General features: G+C 40.1%; 5 protein-coding genes across 10 annotated transcripts; 2 read left to right on the forward strand and 3 right to left on the reverse strand.

The window, feature by feature from the left end:
• Nucleotides 1–57: 57 nt before the first annotated feature.
• Nucleotides 58–2,384, reverse strand: LOC108082883 (uncharacterized). Its single transcript, XM_017178465.3, has 2 exons — nt 1,948–2,384; nt 58–1,812 (listed from the first exon to the last, which is right to left on the reverse strand). Exons 1-2 carry the CDS (start codon nt 2,382–2,384, stop codon nt 162–164), a joined length of 2,088 nt encoding a protein of 695 aa, XP_017033954.1. The 3' UTR covers nt 58–161.
• Nucleotides 2,371–5,550, reverse strand: LOC108082884 (uncharacterized). The gene is made up of 3 exons (XM_017178466.3): nt 4,896–5,550; nt 4,535–4,832; nt 2,371–4,034 (listed from the first exon to the last, which is right to left on the reverse strand). The coding sequence occupies exons 1-3, from the start codon at nt 5,450–5,452 to the stop codon at nt 2,787–2,789; spliced, it is 2,103 nt and encodes a 700-aa protein (XP_017033955.2). The 5' UTR covers nt 5,453–5,550; the 3' UTR covers nt 2,371–2,786.
• Nucleotides 5,551–5,850: 300 nt separating this feature from the next.
• On the reverse strand, nt 5,851–8,031 carry LOC108082696 (uncharacterized). The gene is made up of 3 exons (XM_017178202.2): nt 7,614–8,031; nt 7,258–7,555; nt 5,851–7,194 (listed from the first exon to the last, which is right to left on the reverse strand). Exons 1-3 carry the CDS (start codon nt 8,015–8,017, stop codon nt 5,959–5,961), a joined length of 1,938 nt encoding a protein of 645 aa, XP_017033691.2. The 5' UTR covers nt 8,018–8,031; the 3' UTR covers nt 5,851–5,958.
• Nucleotides 8,032–9,161: 1,130 nt separating this feature from the next.
• LOC108082844 (uncharacterized) lies at nt 9,162–15,104 on the forward strand. 4 transcript variants are annotated; one of them, XM_017178412.3, is made up of 2 exons: nt 9,162–9,468; nt 13,148–15,104. In XM_017178412.3, exons 1-2 carry the CDS (start codon nt 9,369–9,371, stop codon nt 14,647–14,649), a joined length of 1,602 nt encoding a protein of 533 aa, XP_017033901.1. In that variant the 5' UTR covers nt 9,162–9,368; the 3' UTR covers nt 14,650–15,104. The 4 variants fall into 4 exon arrangements, with proteins under 4 accessions (XP_017033901.1, XP_070145125.1, XP_017033903.1 ...); XM_070289024.1 differs by lacking the exon at nt 9,162–9,468 and adding an exon at nt 9,647–9,662; XM_017178414.3 differs by lacking the exon at nt 9,162–9,468 and adding an exon at nt 10,331–10,969.
• A 1,914-nt stretch (nt 15,105–17,018) lies between these two features.
• C1GalTA (Glycoprotein-N-acetylgalactosamine 3-beta-galactosyltransferase 1) lies at nt 17,019–25,472 on the forward strand. 3 transcript variants are annotated; one of them, XM_017178403.2, is made up of 4 exons: nt 17,019–17,212; nt 23,555–23,731; nt 23,794–24,686; nt 24,747–25,471. In XM_017178403.2, the coding sequence occupies exons 2-4, from the start codon at nt 23,689–23,691 to the stop codon at nt 24,978–24,980; spliced, it is 1,170 nt and encodes a 389-aa protein (XP_017033892.1). In that variant the 5' UTR covers nt 17,019–17,212; nt 23,555–23,688; the 3' UTR covers nt 24,981–25,471. The 3 variants fall into 3 exon arrangements, with proteins under 3 accessions (XP_017033892.1, XP_017033893.1, XP_017033894.1); XM_017178404.3 differs by lacking the exon at nt 17,019–17,212 and adding an exon at nt 17,260–17,792 and having other exon boundaries at nt 24,747–25,472; XM_017178405.2 differs by lacking the exon at nt 17,019–17,212 and adding an exon at nt 22,507–22,628 and having other exon boundaries at nt 24,747–25,472.
• The last annotated feature ends 623 nt before the right edge of the window (nt 25,473–26,095 follow it).

Below are 26,095 nucleotides of genomic sequence, written 5' to 3' on the forward strand. Positions count from 1 at the left end.
AAAATTATCACAGAGACTAGTTTGTAAGAAGAATACGAAGAAAACCCAAGCGACAACTTCAATCCTTTTACTAAAATATATATTAATAAATAATATTTAAAAAATTTAAATGATTATTTGCTATCAATCATTTCTGGTATACCGGTTCTTGTTACGTGTTCTCATGTTATTGTAAACCTATGACTTTCGTCATAATATTCGCCTTCGCGATCCTCCATAAATTCGTATTTAACTTTCCTCACTTTTTTCTCCCGTCCCCGATGAAGTTTTAAAAATTTATCTTTGCGGCAGAGGCAGAATTTCTTCGCAACAGCGTCCTTAACACAGTAAGACTCATTCTTATAGGGACTAACGCGACTAATCATATCTACTTCGGTATGAAAAATCGAATGGTTGGCGTTGCTATGAACTATTGTCCGAAACATACCGTCATTCGGAATTGTGGTAAAGAGCAGTCTGAAAGTTTCCAAACCATTTGGAGCAGCCACGACGTTTCCCAATTCATCAAAGTGCAACTGTTGGTCAGCCTGCAGAATTTTCTTGGGAATAACCAAATGGCAATCCCCTTCAACACCAAGCATCTTCAGGAACTCATTCATCCGATCGACAATCAGCTTACTGAGTTCCACAAAGAAATCCGTCACCTGGACATTTACGAAGGGCTTGCAAGTACACCAGTGCTCGGGTATACCGGCTTGGGAGCAAGTCCGATTCCTGGGCAGCACTCTGAGAATTGAGTGAATAGTGTTGGGGGGAAATAATGGCTGGAATTCCATTCTTGGATGAATTTCCTCGATAATCTGCCTGATACCCAGGTATAGATCATAGTTGGAACTCAGGCGATTCCTGTTTAATTGCAGCGCATTGGCCACACGTGGGTAACGTTTTCGATACCACGGGGGAATGTATATGTGCAGCATGGGCAGTCTCTCTTCCAGAAAGCCAGTGAAGTGCTCGGCCAGAGGTCCGAACCGCGTCCCGTGGTCACTGAGCAGTATCACAATGGAATTTTTAAGCAACCCGTACTCCTGGAACTCCTCCAGGTAACGAACAAACGGCTTGTCCAAATGTCTGCCTCCCTGAAAGTCGTCGTGGGTGCAGCTACTTGTCCAAAACAGGCCGAACAGCGGCTTTGGATTCTCAACGATAAATCGTTCGATCAGCTGCTTGGCAAAGTCAAGAATGTAGCTAAAACTGTGCCTTCTGCCCACACAAAAATTTAGTTCATCGTAGTTAATGGTCTTCATTTCCTGTTCGATGACCATCATAAAGTGACGTAAGTAAAAGTCCACCGGCCGTCGGGAGAAGCCTTCTTTCAAGTAGTTAAACGTGGACATGGAGGCGAGATCCTCGGCATAGGCTGTTAGGTAACCAGCGTTGCGGAATAGGTCCCAGAGAAAGGGTAGGCTGTCCAGGCAACCCTCCTTCCGAACATCACACTTGGACCGCCATTGTCTCGGAGTCCGACCTGTGAGCACGGCCAGCAAATTTGGAAGTGTGTTGTCGCCCACCTTATTGTAGCCTTCCATCTCATACCATCCCTCCTGGCTAACGAACTTGGCGGTGAGTGGCATGGACCTGTGGAAGTTCATTCGAGACATGCTGTCGATCCCGAACAGGAAGACACTGGGATACTCCGCTCCCCTCTTGGCATCGTTTGCCTCGTTGCGATTCTTTGGGTACTGGATGAAGAAGAAGGCATCACGTTGCAAGACCCGTGACTTGTTCCTCACCTCGTGACACTCAACAATCACACCCACAAAGTGAGTCGGCACAGGCCAATCCTGATGGATATATGCAGCCTTTCCTAAGCTGTAAAAGAATGATTTTTACAACAATAATATACAAAGCAGAATATCCAAAGCTATCTTTCATAAGCTTCCATTGAAATGCTTCAAAGTTAAACCCTAAGGATACAGATAAAAGCTGAATTAAAGCAATACTTACTAGGCAATTGTGTCGCCCGATCCAGACCGTGCCTCCTGACAGGTACAGCCATAATTTCCATAACTTGAAAAGTTCTTCTTAGCCACATCGGTATTTAAGTGCAGCTTATACTGTCTCTTAGAGGAATCGTAGATAACGCTGACCAATGCCGGTTCATTTGTGCAGGGTTTAAACTTTAGGAGATCCCACTGCTGGAAGCTCACGTCAAACGGATTAACGTACGGAATCTTGCACTGCGGACTAAACACGAAGAACCTAGATGTTTCCTTAGGCGTACTTTCATTTTCATCGATTTTCGTTACGGTTAGTGTAGAAATTTTCCGTGATATAGCAACAAATTTGTGGCTAAAGTTCTCGTGCTGCTGGTTTATCCAAACAAAAGACAATATAAAGAGTCCCACACATAGGCAAAGTGTACGAGCATAGTTTCGAAACATTGTTATATTTATTAGAATTTTTAAAGTGAATTTGATTTACAGAGAGATGCGCACTGCTTTATTTAAAAGGAAATTGTTTGGCTTCAGTCCATGTCAATGATGTGTTTATATACCTACTGTCTTGGTTCTGCCCCCTTACCCAAAAAGGGATTGCGCAACTGAAGACATTTTACCAGAATATGACCCAAAGGGTTTAGCGGGTGGACTGACGCCCAAAATATCTTCAGACTCCAGAACTCGAACTAGGTATCGGAAGATGAAGAGCCGCAGAGCTCCTGTTTAATTATTTTTACTAATTTTATTGAGTGCTTTATTACTTGATCGAAGCCAAATTCAACAACCAACTTGTATACTTGTATTAAATTAGTTTCCAGTATTTATCAGGTTTTTAAGTAGAGATTACTACAGCATGGCACTGTAGCAAATGCAGTAAAGTTTGGCCAGCTTGTCATCGATGCAAGGTGAGTCATCTTTGTAGGAGTTTGTTCTGCTGATTTTTTCCACATTTACTTCCGCGTTTCGGGTGACGTTATTATAAACCACGGTGGCTTGGAAGTCGGCACTATTCTGGACTACTTTGAATTTAACCCGATAGACAGCCGTCTCCACCTCCCTGAGATCCTCGTGCCAGCTGGAACCCGCCTTGATCTCGGTTCTGTGTACGTAGCGGAGCGTCAGATTGCTGCACAGGCTGCTGAGATTCTTGTGCACGAAGTACTCGTTCATTCGATCGATCACACTCTTGGAAATGGCATCGGTCCAGTCCTTGCCACGGATGGGAATGTAGGGGTCGCAGGTGCAATAGTGCTCCTCGATGGCCGCATCCTGACAGGATCGGTCCTCGGGCAGCGGGTAGAACAGGGACTGGCAGGTGGGACAATCAAAGGACTTCGGCAGAGTCGGACCATCCGGAGTGCCGCCTATCTCGACGATGTGCTTCAGTGTATTGTGGACATCAAAGTTGGAGCTTAGCCGATGCTGATTCACTTCCAGGGCCCGCGCGTATGTGGGATAAGTCTCGCGGAACCAAGGCGGTAGGTATATGAACATCATGGGCAGTCGCTCCTCTAGGAAGCCCTCCTTCAGCCTGGTCAATTTTCCATAGCGTGAACCGTGATCGGCGAAGAAGATCATAATCATCTCCTCGAATGCTCCTTCCGCTTTGAAATCAAGCAGGTCGCCCAGAACCTTGTCTTGCATAGCGGAAGGGAGAAAGGGATCGTCATGGCTGAAGTGGTTCGACCAGAACATGCCCCAAATGGGGCGTTCCTGCACGAACCTTTGGGTGAACTGCCGCCCATAGTCATAGATATATCGATTCGCCATCCTGCGGCCCAAGCAATACCGCATGTAATCGTGCTCCGGCAGCCGGTACACATTCATTTCAGATTCCAGAGCTTTCAGCAAGGGCCGGAAGTAATAGTCCATGGGCTTCTTTGAGAAGCCTGGCTTCAGGTAATTGAAGTGATTCGAATTGCTCTCGTCCTCCGCATACGCCGTCAAGTAGCTGGCGTTCTTAAAGTACTTCCATATCATGGGCATCTCATCCAGGCAGCCGGCCTTGTCCGTGTCACAGAGCATCTTTTTGGCCGCCTCCGCTGAGTAGCCGCTGAGAATGGCCAAGATATTGGGAAACGAGTTGTCGGCCACCTGTAAGACGATTATATTACTAATTAGCATTGGTTTAAATGCAAAGCAACAATTTCGTATATGTCATTACATAGTATATAAACTTATAGCTCCTATGTGTTTTGTTTAACTTTACAACCATCTGTTGAGCACCTATTTGTGATATGTCTAGATGCAATTGCATTGGTATTCAATCAAAATAAATATTAACTCTTACGATCCACACTTGTCGCTAACTTCAGGTATCGATAATGCAATGCAGCACTTGAGTCTTTTAATAGGTGTTTCCCCTTTCTATAACTTTCAGAAATTCTGAATCAGAATCCATTATCAGTTAGTTTTATTAACGTTTGAGTTGGCTTATCAAAAATGGAGCAATATGTAACTGCCATTACTCATATTTGATTGATTAGAAAACCAAATAAAGAATCGCACTAGAGAGCTTTAGAATCTAATTTTTGCAAGCCAAATGAATCATTTTCCACAATCTATCTAAAATTTTATAAAACTATGTGCTTTACCTTATTGTATCCCTGCATCTCGTACCATCCGGCGCTTTGCAGGAAACTGAAGACCTTGGGCATGGTGCGTCGCAGATTGATGCGGGATAGCGAGTCGATGCCGTACATGATCACACTGGGCTTCCGGGCGGCACGCGGCTTCAGGAGGTCCTTGGGCAGCGGCTGGTGCTGGACAAAGGTGAAGGCGTCCTTCTGAAGGAGCACCTTAGGCTCCTCGGCCGTGTGGCATTCGACAACCATGCCCTCTACATGCTGCGGCACCACATAGCCATCGGTGAAGTATTTATTCGCCTTGAGACTGTGCGATTGGAAGGCAACGTGTTGCGTATTTCTAGCGACTGGGGGATTCACCATATCTTACTTGTCATAGTTATCTACCTTCTTTCCGTACTTAATTTCCCGGTAGAAGCAGTTGAACTCCGATTCGGAGAAGTTCATCAGTTGGTGGGCAACTTCCTCGTCGATGTGAAGGACATATCGCTGCAGCAGAGAGCTGTATTCGGTTGAGATTAGGTCGGTTTCGTTCGTGCAGGTGACCAGAATCTGCGGTTGATATATCTCCATAACCTCCGCGTTGAAGGGATCCACATAGGGAATATAGCACTTGGAGCTTTTCACAAAATGCTGCTGAATCTGCGATTTCCACCTTGGCTGGAGAGGGACTCGCGATCGCGGAGAGGTAGAGGATTGCTTCATTTCATCCTCAGAGCTTTCACCTTCAAAGTGCATAAAGTAGACCAGGACTAGCAGCAGGCAGCAGAGGCCCAGAAGCTTGGCTCCTGGATGGCTGGTCCGGAATCGCGACTCCATGTTGTGTCTTCGAGCGCAAATACAATCCAACTGAAGCAGCGCAAAACGGGTTGTCCCGACGAGAAGTCTCCGGTCTTTGCCAATAGAATACACGCGCAGCGTTATCATGGTATTTTTATGAGCAGATGTGCAGGTAGCTCGATACCTTGAGGGGAGTTCGGAATTTCTCGAGCCACGACATCTTGGGCGAGGTCAGGCACGCCACACTCCGCTGGTATAACTTAAAGAAGTTTTTAATATTAAAAAAAACTGGGAAGACTTTTAAACAATATGCACTATAATAAATTTAAAATGTGCAAACTAAGTAGTTAAATTTTAATGATTACATGCAAAGGGAAACGAGTAATTGTTAATTTACTTTTTGATGATATGGGTGGATTTATGGGTACTTTTCCCTTAAACCCTGTTTATAAGCCCTGAAATTATAATAACTTCGAAAGGGGTATTACAATTTAAATATTTATCCATAACATTTGAAAAAAATTTAAGCTTAAAAAAGATTCATATATGTTAGACAAATTATGCAATTTTATTCCAATCACAATCAATTAATTCACAAATGTATAAAAAATACAAATAAAAAACTAAACCAAAGAAAATATCTCATGTGAGATTCACGTCCACAGCTTTTCGAGGCATATGCAATATAGCTTCACAATCTTATTCCGCACGCACTCGGAGTCGTTGCCGTACATGTTGGTGCGACTGATGAGCTCCACGTTGAGCTCAAGGGCCTCCGTCTCCCTGTCGTACAGCGTGGTGGCAAAGAACTCGCCCAGATTCTGGTGCACCTGGAACTTGGTGTGGTAGTGCCGCAGTCCGCCCGTCAAATTCGTATCCCCGTCGAGGTTGTCCACTCGCTGCTCAGTGGCGTTGACTACCCGCAGGGTGAGATTGCTGCAGCGTTCCTGCATATTGTGCTGCCAGAGGTACTGATTGATGCGTTCCACTACATGGATGGCCATCCGCCGGGTCCAGTCCGTCTCCCGGACCTCTTCGTACTTGTGGCAGGTGCAGTAGGGCTCGGTGATGCCTGCCTGTGAGCAGTTTCGGTTCTCGGGCAGCGGCAGCAGAAGCGACTGGCACTGCGGGCAGTCGTAGGACCAGCCGTCCGCCTTTCCGTCGATTTTCAGAATATGCTTCAGGGTGCTGTACAGGTCGAAGTTCGAGCTCAGTCGATGCTGATTCAGCTCCAGGGCACGCACATACATGGGATATTTCTCACGGAACCAGGGTGGCAGATAGATGAACATTATGGGCAATCGCTCCTCCAGAAAAGCCTCCTTCATATGCATCAGTGGTCCAAAGCGGGCGCCGTGGTCCGAAAAGAAGATCATGATCGTGTGCTCGAAGGCCCCGTCCCTCTCGAAATTGAGGAGATCGGTCAGGACCTTGTGCTCCATGGCCGAGAGCATGAAGACGTTGTCGTGGCTGAAGTGGTTAGACCAGAACATGCCCCAAACCGGTCGTTCGGCCACAAAGCGTTGCATGAACTGGCGACAATAGTCGTAGATATAGCTGTTGGCCAGACGCCGGCCTAGGCAGTACTTCATCAGACATCCTTCGCAGTACTTCACCTCAGTGTGGTTTTCTAGGGCGACCAGGAAAGGCCGAAAGTAGTAGTCTGTGGGCTTCACGGAGAAGCCCGGCTTCATGTAGGTGAAGGTATTCGCAATCTCCTCATCCTCTGCGTAGGCTGTCAGGTAGCCGGCTTCCCTCATTTCCTTCCAAATGAATGGTATTTTATCCAAGCAACCGTCAATATCAGTGTCGCAAACCTGAGCTTTTGCCGTTTCCGGTGAATAGCCAGTTAGCATAGCAAATATGTTGGGAAACGAATTATCAGCGACCTGAAATCAAAAGTATATGATGGATAAGTGGCTGCAGTTCTGAGGATTTCCATTTAGAGTTACCTTATTGTAACCCATCATTTCGTACCAGCCCGGAGACTTAAGGAACTCGTGTACCATGGGCATGGTGCGACGCAGATTTGTGCGCGACACGGTATCTATGCCGTACATGATAACACTGGCCTGCCGATCTGGCACTGATTTCCGGGGTTGCTCTTTGGGTTTCTTCTGGTATTGCACAAGCACAAAGGCGTCCTTTTGCAGGACTCTTTGTTCGTTCGCAGTCCTGCATTCTACCAGCATCCCCTCGATATCCACGGGGACCAAAAAGCTCTGATAGAATTGAGTTTTACTCCCAATGCTTTGCTTAAAAAATGTTGTTACATATATACTGCACATTAGTTAAGGCACAGATTTACCTATCGAACACATCCGCTTTGCGACCGTAAATAATTTTCTGGTAGAAGCAGGCAATGTCTCCCTGTCCCACCTCCTCGTGAACCACTTCCTTGTTGACGTGAAGCACATACTGATTGTACATGCGGTCGTAGTGCACCGTAATAAGGTCACTTTTATTGGTGCAGGGTATAAAGGGCATCGGCTTGTATACCTTCATCACCTCGGCATTGAAGGGCTCCACATACGGCACCTGGCACTTGGCGGAATTCACGTAAAATCTATCGACTTTATTGTGAGTTTCGTTCATGCCATTTGTAAGATTTTCCATCTCCTTGGAGGACAGTACGTGCCACAGGATTACTAGAGATAGGACCGCACAGCCCAAAAAATATATTTTGCAAGAGATCGTCAGAAGCCGCACCATTGTCGATTTAACGTATAACTAACTTTGAAACCTCTTCTACGAACCGGCTAAGTAAACCGAGAAAAATTAATTTCACAGTAAATTTACCATATTCCTAAAGAAAATCGTGACTAATTAATTTGGAGAATTGGTCTAGGTAATTTTATTTACACTATACAGCGAGTTTCTAACTTTTAACTTTATAATTCTCAACATTACTATTAAAGTTTTAGTTCTAATACAGATCCATTCTTATTTGTTTTAAGAAATCGCTGGTAGATATTCAAGACCTACCTTTCCTTTTGGCTGCCATCCTGGTTGAAGGACCTCCATCCGAAGAAGAAATCATGACGCATGTTTCCATTTCAAAGTATTACAATTTAAAACAGCAATCCACAATGCCACCAATAGGCCACCTAAAAGCAATGAAGCCCTGGCAAACTGCACTTCAGATGCAAAATTTTCCACACGGCTTATAAAGGAAATTGCACTAGATAAGATACACTGGAAGCATAAATTGTTCATTTATTTAATGTCTCAAACTCTTGATACGAGGATCTGTAGATGGCTGCGGCGATTAGCGATTTTATCTCTGTGTGCAGATGACGCTGGCAGGTGTCACCTAACTGTTTGGGTATCTGATAGATAGTAAAAAGCAACTGATGAGCTCAGTTGATAGCAAGCAATTCACATATAGTACATTGTTACTTTTCATTTTGTATCGTAAAGTCAAGGGAAAAATTCCAAATTTATTAATAAAAGTTTTTTAAAGTACCTAAATTATTAGTAAAAATGAATGAATGAATATATGCTACAAAGCTTTGTAATTAAAAAAAAAAAATGATTGAAATTGGCTTTTTCAATTTAAACCGGATCTCCGGAAACTAGATACTGCAATACAAAATGATAAAAAAAACGTTTGTTATTAATTTCCTATCGAGGTGTCATTGACAGCACTGTTGCCAGGAACACATCCGCAGATAAATATACATATATTTGTGGGTGTGTGCTCAGGTCCAGAGTCATTGTCACTGCCGGTTAGACTGACAATCACAATTAACCGCTTATCAATTGAATGCCTGGGTAGGCTGCATGTTCAGTAGACTTTATAGCATTGTTTACTAATTCATTATGATAATAGGCCGAAGGTATCCGTATCAGTGCCAGTTTCAGTATCAGTCTATCTTCGGATGAGGCCCCCAGACGGACAGACAGGCCGACGTCTGTTTGGATTAGGCGTCATCGTCATCCCAGATGCCGCCGCCCCGTTCGGATTATATTTCTGCGGTTAGTTCGCCGCGGCCATTCGCACGGTTCGGTTCTACTTTGACTTCCGCCAAGTCCTTCTAAAGGATTCCATTCTGCGTTCAGAATGGCCAATAAGAAGATGTTCAAGAGGACAACGTCCATTAGCCCCGGACAATTGCATTATTACCACACGGATTTCTACTACTCCATGCCGGACTTGCATAGTAAGTTGTTTCGATTTTAATATCGAAATTAAATCTCAGGAAGCTCTGCAGAATAAAATGAAATTCGGTGTCAGTGTGATGAAGTGTTTTCTGTGCAATCTTCCAAATCTTTTTTATTAAAATATTTATCTTGCCGATTAGAATCTGTCTTCTCACTTTTGGCACTTCTTCTAGACTGGGAATTCTTTGTGGGGGTAAATGTATATTATATTTAAGCTATATCTATGTATTATCCATTCATATATAAATGGGTTTTTCTGATTCAAATAGTACCAAGAAATTTATTTATAGTTAAATTCTGTATTAATTATTTTATATTTAATGTATTTGTAAATTATTTATTATTGAATGCTAAAACCATAAATCAATTATTTGATTTTGAAGTAAACCCATTTAATTTTATAAATCCAATGTAAAGACTTTCATCATACAACTTGAAATTTGTATTTAAAACATATAAAAATCAATGAAAATGTATTATATATATCATACGCAATGATGTTTATTTCCTCTTAAAAATAATAAGTAATACACCTTCCTAAGAGGTGGTCTATTTTATTTTTTATTATTATGAATATGAAAACCTACTATATCTTATATAAAAGTCTTGATTGATATTTCATTCTGGCACTTGAAAAATAATTTGAAATTGGTTAGTCGAGTTTCCAACCAAATGGCATTAATCGCAGCCAACTTCACGTCAAACAATAACGATATTTCTCTTAGTGTTTTATCGCACTGAGAGTTTTCCGAGAGATAGTCAATAGTCTCTTTCATTTTGGTCGCAAACTGAGAGCGCCCCGTGAGCGTATTGCGCTATCAACGTCTTTGTTGTTTGGGGTTAAATTTTCCGTTGCAGCAGTTCTCAGTTCTGTTTTTTCTGTCTCAATAACTGCATCGCTTATTGTTTTTCCACTGCCGCGATGAAAATTTCGTAATATTAAAGACAAATAAATATTGAATCAATTGGAAAAATGGGCGAGAGCGTGATGTGCCCTCGTGAAATAAGCAATAATTAAAATGACCATATAATTATAAATATAATCAGAAAACAAACAAAGATATGCGGAAACAAAATGTGTTAACACTAGACGAGAGAGACTAAGGGAGAACGTGGGAGAGAGCGTTGCGATAAGCAGCCAAACTGTGAGAGCGACAACAACAATTGTTGATTAGAATGTGTGTCAAAATACAAGAGCCGAGCGATGGAAAAAACAGTTGTTATTGCTATTGATAATAAATCATGGGAAGATGCACGTGCGCCCCCGCTCCCCAATGCATCCGTCTAATTTTGGATATCTGCTCAGCGAAGCCACTTATTTGATAGACAAGCGACAGCAAACAGAAGCCCTGAAGGAAACACACGCGAAATAAAACAACTGCCTGTGAAATTCACAACAAATCGCACTTGTCACTAGCACACCACCCTTTTGACGTCAGCTCCCGCGCTAATCCCAGATATATAGTGCAACTATTGGAAGGACAGGGCAACGCGAAGAATGTAAGTGGCCACCGACTAAAGGGAACAACTACAGCAGTAACTATATCAAAGACCAAATGTGTAAATTTGACTCGATTCCCACGCCCAGGTAATCGAAAGACAAAAACAAACGGGAAAAACACCTCCACAGGTGCTTGCAGCGGGTCTAGCGTTTCAAATGCATTTTCCGAGACTAGCCAACAAAATTTAATTTCGGAACCCGAAAAAACCGGCTAAGGAAATGCCAAGGTTTTCTTCAGCCTAGACTAGACAAGAAAACCACACTGATAGAAAATATTGCGAACATTTTAAACAATTTTTTTGTTACTAATTTAATTTATAGAGAGCTCGATTTGAAACCCTTTTTTAATATTAATTTTTTGTCCACCTTAAAAACATTAAAACCATTTAAAAATTAAAAAAAAATTATATTCAGTGTAGGCACAACAGGTTTTTTTTATAGCGTTACAAAGAAAACACAAGAAATATAGGTAAACTCGCGAAAAATATCAACAAAAGCGAAAACCAGAATAATGCCCGACCTATGGCATTATTTGAGTCCACATATGTGGGTCTTTGTCATGGGGAAGACCTGGGAAAACCCTGACAAAGAAAAATAAAAACCGGAAAATGCTGACATAGAGCTATATTGGTATTTCTATATTTCTCTTTTAGCAATACCAATTTTTAAGTGCAATGCTATCGAGCAGTAATATTGATGGTAAACTTTAATAAAAAATAGGCCAAGCTAAAGTGAGTCAAGTTAAAGCTTTTAAAGTTGAATCAAGTGGGTTGGGTGGATAAGAGAAATAATTTACTTCAATTAAATCAAAGTTCAAGCACTATACTAAATTCAGTTCTTATCTCTGACACTTTTCTTAAAGTTAGATTATTTTATCATCTGGTTTAAACAATATGCTAAACAAACAAATCTTAATTAAGTTTATTTGTTATTCATGTTGTAAGTTGCAGCTCAATTTACATTAATTCACACTTAATATAAAATTTATTTATTTAAAGAAAATACTCTTTATTAAGCTTTTTATGAGTATACTTTCACTATTATGTATAACTGATTAAGTTTTCTTTAGCAATCTCATATAGCCAAGGCACACAATGCATATTTAGTTGATAAGCAGAGAGAAAAGAGATATTGTTTATGGCTTTAAGCACATTTTTGTCGGGTTCAAAAAGCACTCGACAAAAACGTGACAAATAAAAAATAACTCGTGTGAGCTATGGAATATGGAATTATATATAGCAGTTGATGATCGCAATTTACCCGTTGGCGTCGATAAGACCTGACTAATATTAACAGCATTTTCATGGAGGAAAAACATGGCTTATCAATGTTGGCATCAATAGGCAGTCGGTAATTAGCAAAGGCCCCCGATAACGTTATATATATTGGAAATGCGTAACCAAGTCAGATTTCGAGGTTAATAAATCTGCAAAAAAAAATAATGTCTCTCTTTCCAAGAGTAATGATCTTTAAAATCACTGGTTACAAGTTTGTGTTCTACCCAAACTCAACCCAAACTTGTTGATAAATAAATCAAAATCTGTTTTGAAAGGTTACATATTTTAAAACTCTAAACGCCCTCCTTCTCGTAGTCCGCTCCTGTTCTACTTCTGGCTCAGTTAACAATGATAAGCAAATCTTTTCCGCAAAAATTAAGCGGAGAGACGGATGATCCGTTGTCGTGGGTCGCTAAACATCGATCAAACAGTGGACTGTCACTTGCTGCCCACTTGCCTGGCCATCGATCGATCCGAGCCTGCCAATTGAATCTTGTGAATAGCTTAGTTATACACTCGAACAATATCAACATTCGTGGCGGACTGTTGATACAATCTCGCCTCTCACAAATACTTGGCTAGCCAGATAAAAGGAATGGCAGGGGGCGTCGGGCGGCGGTAGGCGTGAAATCAAACTGAGACCGACCGGCCAGACTAATTTGATAATCGCACAATCAAGACAGTGAGCAACAAACCTGTCCGGCAATCAGACGTACTATTTTCGCGAGTAATTTTCACAGACCCTAAGGAAGATCCTGTGCCGCCAAGATGCAGCCCCTGACGGAGTATCACTTTGAAGGTGCCAGACCGGATTGGCTTATATAAATAGAATATATCTGAGGCCCTTAACTTATCAGAACCAGATAGTAATACTTGTTTTTCTTTATTCACTCTTTCCAGAAACCCGCAAGATGCACGGGGTGAAGCGGGTGCTAATCTTCTGCCTGATGATTGTGATACTGCCGGCCATTCTGATCATCATGCCCTTGCATCTGCGGAAGACTGTCTTCGCGGACGTTATCTATCCAATGGCGGAGTCGGACATCATTGAGATCCGCGCCGGAATCTCTTCGATCTTCTGCTCGAAGCACACCCTCCGGATGAGCTCAAACTTCAATGCCTTTCAGCTGCGCAACAAGCCCGAGGTTTCTACGAACCGCAAACACATCAGACTGAAGAAGTCGATGACCCTGCCCGACGACACCCTGGAGTACTGGGGCTTCTTTCTGCTGAAGGGGGCCAAGGTGCGGGTCAAGTTTTGCTCCCGCTATGATGGCTCCCGCATCCTGATCGTCAAGGGCCAGCGGCAGCTTAACCTGTGTGGCCTCACCGATCACAATAAGAACAAGTTAGGGGCCAATTATGCCAACGGCCATGAAGAGGTCAAGGTGTTCTTCGAGGATAACGTGGAGATCACCGAGGAAAAGAGCAATCAGGACGTTTTAATGGAGCACGAGAACCACGGAGGCGAGGACTTGAGCGAGGATCCTGCGCAACCGTTGGTGAATATATCGGTTAGGCCAGCCAGTACAGGAACAACGCCCAAACTGATAAGGAAAAAACTGAAAAAGGGCACCATTCATCATAACGATCAGGATGTGCACATTGGAATAGAGAACTCCGGAACCGAGATCGTTGAGCATGGGCATCATCATAATCACAACTCTGGAGTAGCAACACATCACCATCACTCATCAGCTGGAACTCCTGACGAGCAACACCCCAGCACTCACAACTCAAGTCAGACCCACGAGATAACCCATCGAGATCGTCACAGGAGACACATGGCAGGGACTCAAGGTCATCAGAGGAGGCAGGAGCTCTACGAGAAGCTCTACAAAAGAACGAAGCGGGAGAATGTCTACGATCGAAAGTACGTGCACGGCGGCAATGCCATTAACTTTACGGAAACGGACGAGTCCAACTCGGTGTCCAGCTTCGAGACCGGACTACTGGACTGCTTCAGCGGAATGATCCTGCTGAAGGAGTTCTTCCGGCCGAGCAACGAGTGCTCCAATCCGCACGTCATGGACACTTTCGGAAATAGGAGCTCCGTGGCTGTGCACAATGTGACCGACGATGCCTATTACTACTACATCTTCTACAGCGACAACGATCACGTACGGAACGAGATCCACGCCATATTCGATATATATAAGCCAACCTATCAGTACTCAAATCTGAGCGAGTCCCAGAGCTGCCTGAACACCACGAATTGCACCTTCAACATCAGCTTTCTCTCGGATGAAATCGTGGTGGTTGAGGTGCCAACGAGAGATGGAATCGAGCACGAGGAGGACGACATCACCAACTTAATATCCACCTGCCATCCGCGCAGCGAGATATATGCCCTCTTCCCAATTACGGTGCTCGTCCTGATCCTGTGCTGCTCCTTCCTGTAGTCCTCTTGAATCCCCATCCGTTCCGGCGGAGCCTTGTGATATTTATAGTGAGGTAACTGGGTGATATACGCGCATGTGAGTGTGGCAACGTGATGGCAGGCCCCAAAACGAGAGCTTTTCAAGTAGCCATAGGATCCAATATCGATTATACACGCGAAATGAACAGTCTGACCAATTCATATTTAGCAATTCACAGAATATAATCAATATCCGTAGTGTGTAATATAAGTGTAGCCTAAGACGCAAGCATTTAAATGTCTACAAATACTGAATGTTTATTTTAGAAGTTTAGGAAACAAAATTTGTATATCGTGTACAAATACTAATAGAATAATGTACATTTAAGTGGGAACTGTAGTACTTATCGATACCGAGACTCAAATGATTACAATTTCTGTTTTAACCTCAAGCTCTGTCTTTTAATGAGTTCAGGATAATAAACTATGTAAAATTTATGAATTGATATTATTAATTTTAGTTAAGCTTCACTGTTTTGTTATTATTAAGAGAATTTCCAGCTGAACCTTAAATTCCGCATTTCTATCTAAATAAATTTCAAAGGCAATACTAAAAGGGAAAATCAAAGCCATAATTGCGTTCTCTTCGCTATATTCAATGCAGGCATTTTGCCTTTGGCACAATCATAGAGCAGAATATTGTCAGTGGTCCCTAATTTCAAAGCAGAAAACAATTTTGTTGATTTTTCTTATTTTATATTAATTCACACACAAGTCAAATGCTTATTTGCTGGGCGCTTGTGTGTGACTCGATATTTTGTTTTCTGATTTGGCCACGGGAATAATGTTAATATTTACACAAAATGTCGGCCTGCAGTTGGCATAACAAACGAATGGAAAATAACATTGTCATCAGAAATGAATTAATTAACTTTATAGTCTGTCGGATTATGGCGTTCAATATGTCGCGCAAACAAAGTGCCTTGGATTATCATTAGTTTCATTAGGCTAACCGGAAATAATTGTACTAAGTCAAATAAATAAATAGGTATAATATTAAAAATAGCATTTTTATGGGGGTCAAATTAAAAATAATAGATTAAACCAGAGCTTCATCCCCGCATTAAGATATTGTAAATATATTTTGTTTAAATAAATATAGTTTATATTAATATAATTTTTTTTATAATACAATATCTGTTTTTTATTCTTTATTTATTTAAATAAATAACGTTAAAAAGTGACCATAAAAAATTAGAATTTATTCTACCCAGCGATTGGTAACACCGGAAAACCCAATTGGTTGCTGTCCTAACTGATCTTCACTACACACTAAGTTTAAAGAAATCATGTGTAGAATGTAAAATTACACAAAAGAACTGGTATTAATTTTAAACAAAATCTTTTAGTAATATAAATCTTGTTAAATAAAAAGGTATCATATTACCATGATCAGTTTAGTACCTTAACAGCTTTAATAATAACAATTTACAAGATAGGTTTCTAATGCTCAGTGCTCAAAAAGGCTAACAAAAGAGATTTAGTATTACTATTATATTTCCACATATACACAGAACAAAATGTGTTTAAAGTTCTATGCAATATTTATTGCAATGCATTTTAGAACCACTCCCATTTCATGTCAAGGTGTGAAAACATTTTCTCACTTATTATCTGACTAATTGACTGCGCACTTTTCTTATCATGTTTGACAGTTACTGAGTATGCATATGTAGACGTTTGCAATATCTTATCATTAAAGATCGATAGCAAATTGTTATATGATAAGCTCACTGTTGCAAAAGTGGACCGGTACAAAATTTAGTAAATATCTTGGTGCCCAACTCGAACTATTTTCAAGTTACTGGCACTATTCGATTTATAGATTACAAATTTGTAAAAAAAAATATTAATATATTTTTTAATCTGATAAGTATGTGTGAATAATTTCACATAAAACAAATAATATTGGACTTTCCCTATTTCCGGGACTCCTTAAAAATTTAAGAGAACAGCCTACAGGAAATTTTCCTGCCTAAAACTAAACTCTTAATCTCAACAGCTGTTTTTGCTTTAATGCTAGATAAAGGCAATAAGAAATCAAGGAAAAAAAAAATAAAGCACTTAACGCATGTTTTACAATTTATATTATATACAAGTCTATATTTCTACTACTTATCAAAAGTATTTATTAATAGTAATAGGCCATTTCCCAAACATCTGTTTTATCGCTCTCTCTTAAGCGCTCTCGCGGCAAAGTTGCAGCCGGCAATTTGGCCATCTCTCTCCCTCTCACTGCTGCGCAAAGAAACGTAGTATGAGGGAGAGAGCGAGCGTGCGCTCTCTTAGTCACTCTCTTCGTTGGCTTTCGAGGCAGCTATAGAATTTCGCGGCACTTTTTTTTCCCAACTCGTCGCGTTCGCTCATGTTTAGTTCTACGCTCGTCTAGAAAATAAGTTTAATTAAATATTTCGATTAACGCAATTCAACTGCTCGAATGACACGCCGAGCAATTAATTGGCAAAGCGAAACGTGAGAGCAATCGCCGGAATTGAAAGCGTCCTGCGATTGGAGAACATGTGAGAAATTGTGCAAAAAATCAATTTGTAAGTAACGGCAGCTGCAGTTCCTCCATTCCACTTCAGTGAAAAACATAAAATTAAACGAAACGAAAAATAGTTTAGTCAGCAAAAACTTTCGTATCAAAACAAAAAACGCAGCGGATAACGAAAATTTAATACAAGAAAAGCGCGAGGAAAACCAAGGAAGAAAAACAAAAGATAATAAAAATACAATTGCGCAGTGTAAACTATAAGAACGCCGTTGTTGGTCAAGTGAAATAATGAATCAGAAATATGCGGTCCTTGTTCTCCGATTCCTTCGGTCTAAGTTTGTGGAGTCATGATTGAAAAAGGTTCTTTTTTGCCTCTAACCAAAACCAGTTTTTTCGCTACAACGCGGAGTGCTACGTGCTTTTGAAGGCTTAAGGGATCTCAAGGAATACATTCTTAATCCGTGTCGAGAATTTTTAAGCAAACGTGCTTAAGTTCCTCAGAAGCGCGTTAATTTAATGCTAAAAACTGAGGGAAACCTCTCAGTGTAGTTCTCTTACGCCAAAACGGCAACATTAACTGCAAGTGCCCTCTTGTTGATTTTGATTTAAAATTCAAAACACATTTACAATACGTAAGTATGTGCTATACAAAATGAATCAAATGATAAGTAAATAATAATAATAATAAATTATAAAAATGTAAAATGATTAATCCATGAATCCGTAATAGTTGTCTAGGTTTCAAGTAATTTAAAAATATAGAGTATCTAAATATAGACTTATTTTTTTTTAAATACGAGGGCTACTACGCACACATATAAAAAAAGATATTTAAATATTTGATATTATTTTGGGTTTGGGAAGCGTGATCTTTATTCGTCATGCCTTATCCTGGTGGTTGTTGTTATTTTTAATATGCCGACATTCCCCAAACAGCTGCCTTTCCCTTTCGTCTCCTTTGCCATCCTCGTTCGCTCTCCGGCTCTCTTTAGTTGTCATTTCCGTTGTTGCTGTCACGTTATGTGCTCAGTTTCACCCCCTGTTCCCGCCCACCCCTCTGCACTCCAGGGGTGAATTGTCTGCAGCCGAACTGCATTTACTTAAATTTATTTGTGGTTCCAATTCCCGAGGGCGTCTCTGCTGCCTGCCTGTACCCTTACCCTCTTTATCTCCAGCACAGCACATGTGATTGTCTGACGCCTCTCTGATTAGCCGCTGTTGTTGTTGTTGTTGTTGTGCTTAATTCGTATGCAGATTGCACCCTTGATTTGCCGTTCAACTGCAGCGGCACTGATAACAGCGGCGAGTGACCGAGCTCCAGGCTTCTGGTCTGCCTGCTGGGTATCTGCCGATGAAAGGGGATATGTGATGGGGCGTGAATCTCTAGAGATTCTAGGGTACAATTCCTTTTTTTAGCCGTGTATGTAACACTCCGTATATGAAAATGTCATAAAATCTATTGTAGTATATTTTTGGACACCATTGTAATTATCCACAGCCATTTTTGTGGCCTTTTTGTAATTGAATTAAATTTGTATGAGTGAACAAATTAATGGGGCTATTTCTGAGATAAAAATTACATTTTATTGCCCATGCCACATTGACGACCCGTGATCATTTCACTTTGGCCAAACTGATTAAAATTTAACTTAGTAAAATGTATAGAATTCTTATTATAAGACTTTAAAAAGGAATACCATATAATTGGATACTTTAATCTTTTGTATACACAAGCAGGGTATTGTGTGTTCTATCCACTTGACCTCGTCAGCTCCATTGCAATCATTATCAAAGTACTTATTAACGGAGTACTTGAAATGACAGCTAAGTTGCGCTGATTCGTGCTGGAATATTTCCTAGAGGAGAGGCTTCCATGAATTGTATCTTTAACGGGGTGACACTTGATTACTTTAAGATTTAAGAGTACATTAAAAAGATGTTACTAGATACTTTTTATTGCACTTTAATGTTATAAAAATTATCTTTCACCATTCAAAATTTATGTAGGTCATTTCGTTCTTTAGGCAGTTTCAATGCCCTCAAGGTTAAAGCAAAACAATACCCTTCAAATTTCGGCCAATCCAGACATTTGACGTAAGAAATAGCTGAAAAGATTTCTTTTATTTATCAATCAGCGGGCAATTTTGAGAACCAAACTGTTTTCATTTAGAACCGAAAACGACCTTTGTCGTTGTCGTTTATAAAAATGTTTGACTTTACAAACGCTTAGGTTCTTAATATAAACAGTATACAACAGGTTTCTGACACAGCTTAGAGCTAACCTAACTGTCAATAGAACAAACTAGCAAAGAAATTCATTTTAAGTCGAATTTAGATAGTTCGCATAGTTTGTAGTTAGTAGTTTTTAATAAAGTTCTTTATAATACATTAAATTGTAATTATGTGATTGTTAAAGCTGTTCTTGTTATTTTAAAATTTGAAGCATGTACCGCTCTTTGTATATTCTACTTACAGAATTTTACTACAAATTTTATTATTGATAAAGCTAATTAACAAATGCAAATATTGTTCAATTTGGCCTCCCCTAATTAGTCATCATCAGAACTCAGTTACTCGATATAAGATAAATCTTTACATATGTGAACAGCGACTGATTGAGGAAAACAACTGAGTTTCTGAAACGGATGCAAGCCACATTTCTTTTTTGTGTCCGATAACAATTCCCAGCAGTTAAGGTTCCACATTGATAACCAGCGGGCAACTATTGTGGCAGCTTTATTGTTTATCTGAAAGGGAAGCCGCTGAAAGTGAAGTGAACTAAAATGGGCCGCATATGGCAATAAAACAATAACAGAATTGAAACATTCGCGGGATCGCAGAGCGTGGCTGATTTTATTGCCCTCAGATGAATGGAGGCCTAACAAAACAATTTGACAATTGGTTTGCTTTTTGGTTTGGTTTGGGTTTTTATTTGGTTTCGCCTTTTGTTCTGAGTGCAGTCGCTGTCACGCTAATGTGAGTTGAGTATAGGGCGGCAAAAATAGAAATTCTATTAACGGAATGACATAATAATATTACATTTATTTTAACTGCCTTTTAACAAACAGATGCTTCAGTATCTATTTAGCTGAGTCCGAAATTGTTGTTGTTAAAAATAAAAACTAAACACATTTAATATTTTATAAATGAATTATGGTAACAATATATTAAAAGCGAAAAATTCACTTAACTTTTCGAGATACAAACAGAATAAATCTTTAAATAGAACATTCATCACCTTTTTATGGCAATTTCGTCTAAATTCCAAGATATGTACAATGTTGTGCTTTTCTTTTAATTTTTATTTTAGGGGAAGAATATGTATAATTTAAATTTTAAATAATTTGTTAACTGTAACCATATTTAACATATTAATGTATTTTGTCAGGCTTTCCACACTAATGATAACATGTAGTTTTTGGGGCATACCGCATTATTTTACAAGGTTCTTCTAGTCATATAACTAATCTTAAAAAATCATATCTTAAAATAATCTTTTTAAACATTGCGCACTCAAGGCATTTAGCTTTAGGGGTTTTTTTCCATCATTTACAGACCTAGCATCACTATAATAATATAATTTTCAATGATAACGACATGATAGCGTAATTGCATAAATAAAACTAATCACAATAGATATCAAATATGTTGAACAATACAAATAAAATGCTTTGAATTAAAGGCACGTTGGCAAATGAGTTCATATTCGTGTTACGAAATAAAGTTATAATTGTATAATTTTCTTTTTTGTTCACCTGCAAATTTTTCAATTGGTGGCTGCAGTGCATGTGAAAAGTTTTACGATGGCAATGGGTCTAAAATTAGACTACCTATCTGTATGTAAAATATTTGGTTTAGATTGTGCATCTTTGTTTGGACTCGGCACAGCAAATCGAGCTTCCAGCTTGAAGTCGAAATTCTCAGTCGGCAACAATGATAGGTAAATATGCTGTTAAATTGCGTTTAATTGCAATTGCACACTGAATTGGAACGGAGCTGGGGGTCTGTCAGGTTGGGCATGCCTAAATTTAATTAATTTGCAATTACAATTGCAACTGGAAATTGCCAAGCAAGTCGGGCAAACATTTAGGTCCGTTTCGCCCCCACATGTGGGATTTGCCATGTCACGATTGTCAATTGAGAACATTCGTAGAACGCAACGTTCAGGGTTTCATCTCGGATTGCCCACGTCCTTGACCTGCTAATGGACCATCATCGTTCTCACCAACCCTAAAACGAAAGGTGTCGAAGTCATCGATGCGCAGTGGAACAGATACGAGCTTAACCAGGACGATAAACACAATTGATCCCAGCAGAAAAGTCAAAATAAGTTGACCCAGTGACACTGAAATATGAAGGCCTTATTAAAATCTGGTTTAAAATAGTAGGACACTCTAGAGACCTTTTCTTGAGGACCAGGGCACTTGTATCTTTGATGGTATCATTTTATTATCGCACTTCTCACTTGGATAACCGAATTAATAATGAGCAGCTATATGTGCGTCTGTAATAAGAGCTTACCTGCCATTGAGATACTATGACGTTAAGATTGGCCAGCTGCTCAAACAGAAACTACAATGCATACCTGCCAGAACCTACAGTGATCTCTGGGAATAAAGGGAGTAGGAAATAATCGAAAGTACTTTATGACTGACAATACAATCAAAACACGGAAAAACAACCTATTATAAGAACTTCTTTAAAAAATTAATAAATTCTTTTTGCCCTTTGTGATCCAAAGAATGAAATTTGGTTTTTGTTTTTAATTTTTTATATCAAGCTTATGATTATAAGGTAGTTAAAATTAGATTGGAAAATGTCGAAAGGTTTTAACCAACTTAATTGATTTCTTACCTTCTTGATAACCATATCAGTTTACCAAGAAACCACTTTGAGTATAAAATAATAGACTTCATCGAAATCAAGTCTGCTAATATATCAATAATGGACAGTACGAAAAACTAATCGCGCCGACAGAACTTGACCCACAAAATGTGATTAAAACCCAGGCAAGCAAACGCTATCACGCTATCACAAATTCGATGATAAAGTGTAATTGTTGCTATAGATAAGTTGTGAATAGAGGCCCAATGATAAGCCCGCAAATTAGGAGTGGCAAACCCACAAACCCATGTGAATCACCGGAAACTCAGTAATATATTGTTGAAACCCAAAAACATCGGAGGGCTGCAGGGCTCTAGATATGGATGAGTGTTTTTGCTTTTATTTATCTGTTGGGTTGAAAGAACTGCAAGAAACAAAAGAGAATGAAGCCCAGAACTGAATGTATTTTGCTTTAAAAACTCGGTTTTTTGGCTGTCTGACTGCATTTCTTGACAAGGTGCCGTCTTGTTCGGATTCAAAACTGATTTGCTTAAGCCAAGATCTGTTGTCGCATCTGTTTTGCCCTGTTGCTGCTATTAATATTACCAAAGTTATTGTTTCATCCATGCAAATAAAGTTGATAAGTGAGTGCTAAACGATCTATTTGCTAAACAATGACTAAAGACGCTCCGAAACAAAGAGTTTTGTTTGCTCAAAACAAAGATTTAATTGTTCTAATAAATGTGACGCTGGGCGGTTCAAGTTTAACGAATCGAAGTGGATCGGTAATGGTTAATGAAAGGGAAATTAATCTCACGCTTCAGGTCTGGAGAAGTCTGTTTCACTATAATTTTGGTCTTTAACTATATTATATTTAGGCAGTGTAAATTTACACTCTTTCTAGCATAAATATACTTCATCAATTAACATTAATTATGTAGGTGTTTAGTTCAACGGCCCCAACTTCTCCGATTTGAGTTTGATTTGCTCAGCACTCGCGACACGCTAGTCCCCAACTAAACAAAGTCTTAAACCGAAAATAATCTTTTTTTTATGGTGTCAAAAGTGTAATTGCTTTTCTATTTGTTCTTCGCATGCAAAACAAGCGAATTGTTTAGATTTTATGTTGTTTGTTAGTTTTACGACACAAGCTCGAAAATGGCCATACTTGTTGCAGACACTTGGCTGCTCGCCGATGATGTTTACGTATGCCAAAAAGCAAAATTTCTGTATGGCAGTTATCTCGGAAGAGAAGCCCTCCATACCGGGAAAATACACACAAGCTGGCACGTACAAAAAGAGAAGAGCAAATAAGAATAACTAAAATGTTTTAAAAAAAATGAAATAATAAATATTTATCAGCAACGCGCAGCTGGAGAATGCAGTTCCGAACAGTAGCAATTGTCACGTTTTGCATGAGATTAGCACAGTTCGGCCAAGCCGAGTGGAGGCGAACCAAACTTCGACCGAGCAGAACCAGCACAATTTTCAGATAGTTGACACTAGTGATCGAGTGACTGACGTGAGCACACATGCATCACTAAGGGAGTACCTCTATTTTGCATTGCAGAAGATGTAAGGCGAAACCCGAGTGGAGCTCCCCGCCTTGAAGAAACGCAACCAAAGAAGCTGCAGGTCCAGGTCCCAGAAGTCCAACCATAAGTTCCTTTCATCACCGCAAGAATTATCCCATAATAAAGCCAAATGACTGCCAATAGTCTTCTGGGAAGGTCCATACTTAATGAAGGTGAGTAAGAGCTTCGTGCTGACGGATAATTAAAATAGATTTATATATATTTATATTTACAGGCCGCTCAAATAAACGATCTTTTGTGTCGCTCATTGTGGGTCTGGTAGTGGGCTTTTGCCTGGCGGAGTTATTTGTGTACTCCTCCACACCGGAACGCAGCGAATTCATGCCCTATGATGGCCACCGGCATGGCGACGTGAACGATGCCCACCACAGTCACGATATGATGGAGCTGACGGGGCCGGAGCAGGATGTGGGTACCCATGAGCACGCGCACGAGAACTCCACCATTGCGGAGCGGCTCTACGGCGAGGTTCGAGTGCTTTGCTGGATCATGACCAGTCCGAGCAACCACCAGAAGAAGGCGCGACATGTGAAGCGCACCTGGGGAAAGCGCTGCAACAAGCTGATCTTCATGAGCTCGGCCAAGGACGAGGAGCTGAATGCAGTGGCCCTGCCCGTGGGCGAGGGTCGCAACAACTTGTGGGGCAAGACAAAGGAGGCCTACAAGTACATCTACGAGCACCATATCAATGACGCCGACTGGTTCCTCAAAGCTGACGACGACACCTACACGATAGTGGAGAATATGCGCTACATGCTGTATCCGTATAATCCCGAGACTCCGGTGTACTTCGGATGCAAGTTTAAGCCGTACGTGAAGCAGGGCTATATGTCCGGCGGTGCCGGGTATGTCCTCAGCCGCGAGGCAGTGCGTCGCTTTGTGGTCGAGGCTCTGCCCAATCCCAAGCTCTGCAAAGCGGATAACACGGGCGCCGAAGATGTGGAGATCGGCAAGTGCCTGCAGAATGTCAAGGTTCTAGCAGGGGATTCCCGGGATTCCAATGGACGGGGACGCTTCTTTCCGTTTGTCCCAGAGCACCATTTGATACCAGCGCACACGGACAAGAAGTTCTGGTACTGGCAGTACATCTTCTACAAAACAGATGAGGTAAGCCATAAAAAAATAAAGAAAAAACGAGAAAATTAATGTATTTTCCTTTTATTACAGGGTCTGGACTGCTGCTCGGACAATGCCATATCCTTCCACTACGTCTCTCCAAACCAAATGTACGTGCTGGACTATCTGATCTATCATCTGAGGCCGTACGGCATTATAAATACGCCGGATGCACTGCCCAATAAGTTGGGCATCGGAGAACTGATGCCGGAACCCAAGGAGCAGCCAACGGAAGCTACGAGTGATGCGGTGTCCAAAAGATCTGCCGAAACGAAGACGCAATAATAGAGACAGTCGATCCAAGCTCCTAATGTACATAGATAGCTTTTGTATATATTTATACGTACTTCCACACGATAGATCGCCCTAAGCTGTACTAGCATTGCCATTATTACCTTCATTTCCATATATTTTCTGTTATGCCGACGGACCTTGAATTAGTATAATTTCCCTCATATGCTCTCGGGGGTTTTCGTTTGGGAACCCATCGCTGTGCCCTCATCTTTTGTACAAATACCAAAACTAGATATAATTTAGAACTGTTAATTTAGTTTGTAATTAAGTCTAGGTTGTATATTTCGAAAATCATCACTAATTTAATCGAGATAAGTTGTCGTTTCATTTAGCTAGCCATTTACAATTTTCGAAATGTCTAAGTATATCCTATATACATATGTAGCTATATATATTTAATCTCTCTTGTGATTGAGATATTACGTATTATAGATATTAATGTACTACACAATTCAACAAGTATTTAATAAAATGCTGCTAATGTATTATAAAGGAACCAAACGTTGTCCTGATTCAGAAGCCATTAAAATGAAATGAAAGGTAGTATTCGTTTTCTTATATGTAATAATACTATATTTTGATATCTTAAATTAAAGAATTCATTAATTATTTTTTAAAGGCTTTTTTTAATTTTAATTCAAAGATTTAACTTAAGAGATAACGTTTCTACATTCCTAATGATAACTATTTTACTTACATTACACTATTTTACCAGAGACTTATTTTGACATGCATTCTACATGAATTTTACATAGATTCACATAGATGGCGCCACTTTAGAAAAAACAATACATTTATTTAATTGTTTATTTATTAAATTAAAATTAAATTACAAATACAAATACACAATATATATTTTTTTCGGATTGCGGGTAGCCGAAGTTTGTGTACCCATGCAGTCTGCAATTGAATTCAGAATCGCTTATTGAGTTTAAAATTAAAAAAATTGTTTTTGGTTGTATTTTACAATTTTAATGTTATTTTTTAATATATTGTTTGTATTTTTCAGGACTGCAATGCGCCAAGTACAAGTTACTAGTCTTAAAATTTAAAAATTCAGAAATATTTCTGATAAGATTTTCTTTTGCTTAAACACTTGAATGACC

Source organism: Drosophila kikkawai, chromosome 2L, assembly GCF_030179895.1.
Source record: "Drosophila kikkawai strain 14028-0561.14 chromosome 2L, DkikHiC1v2, whole genome shotgun sequence".
In the NCBI taxonomy this organism is placed as follows: Eukaryota; Metazoa; Arthropoda; class Insecta; order Diptera; family Drosophilidae; genus Drosophila; species Drosophila kikkawai.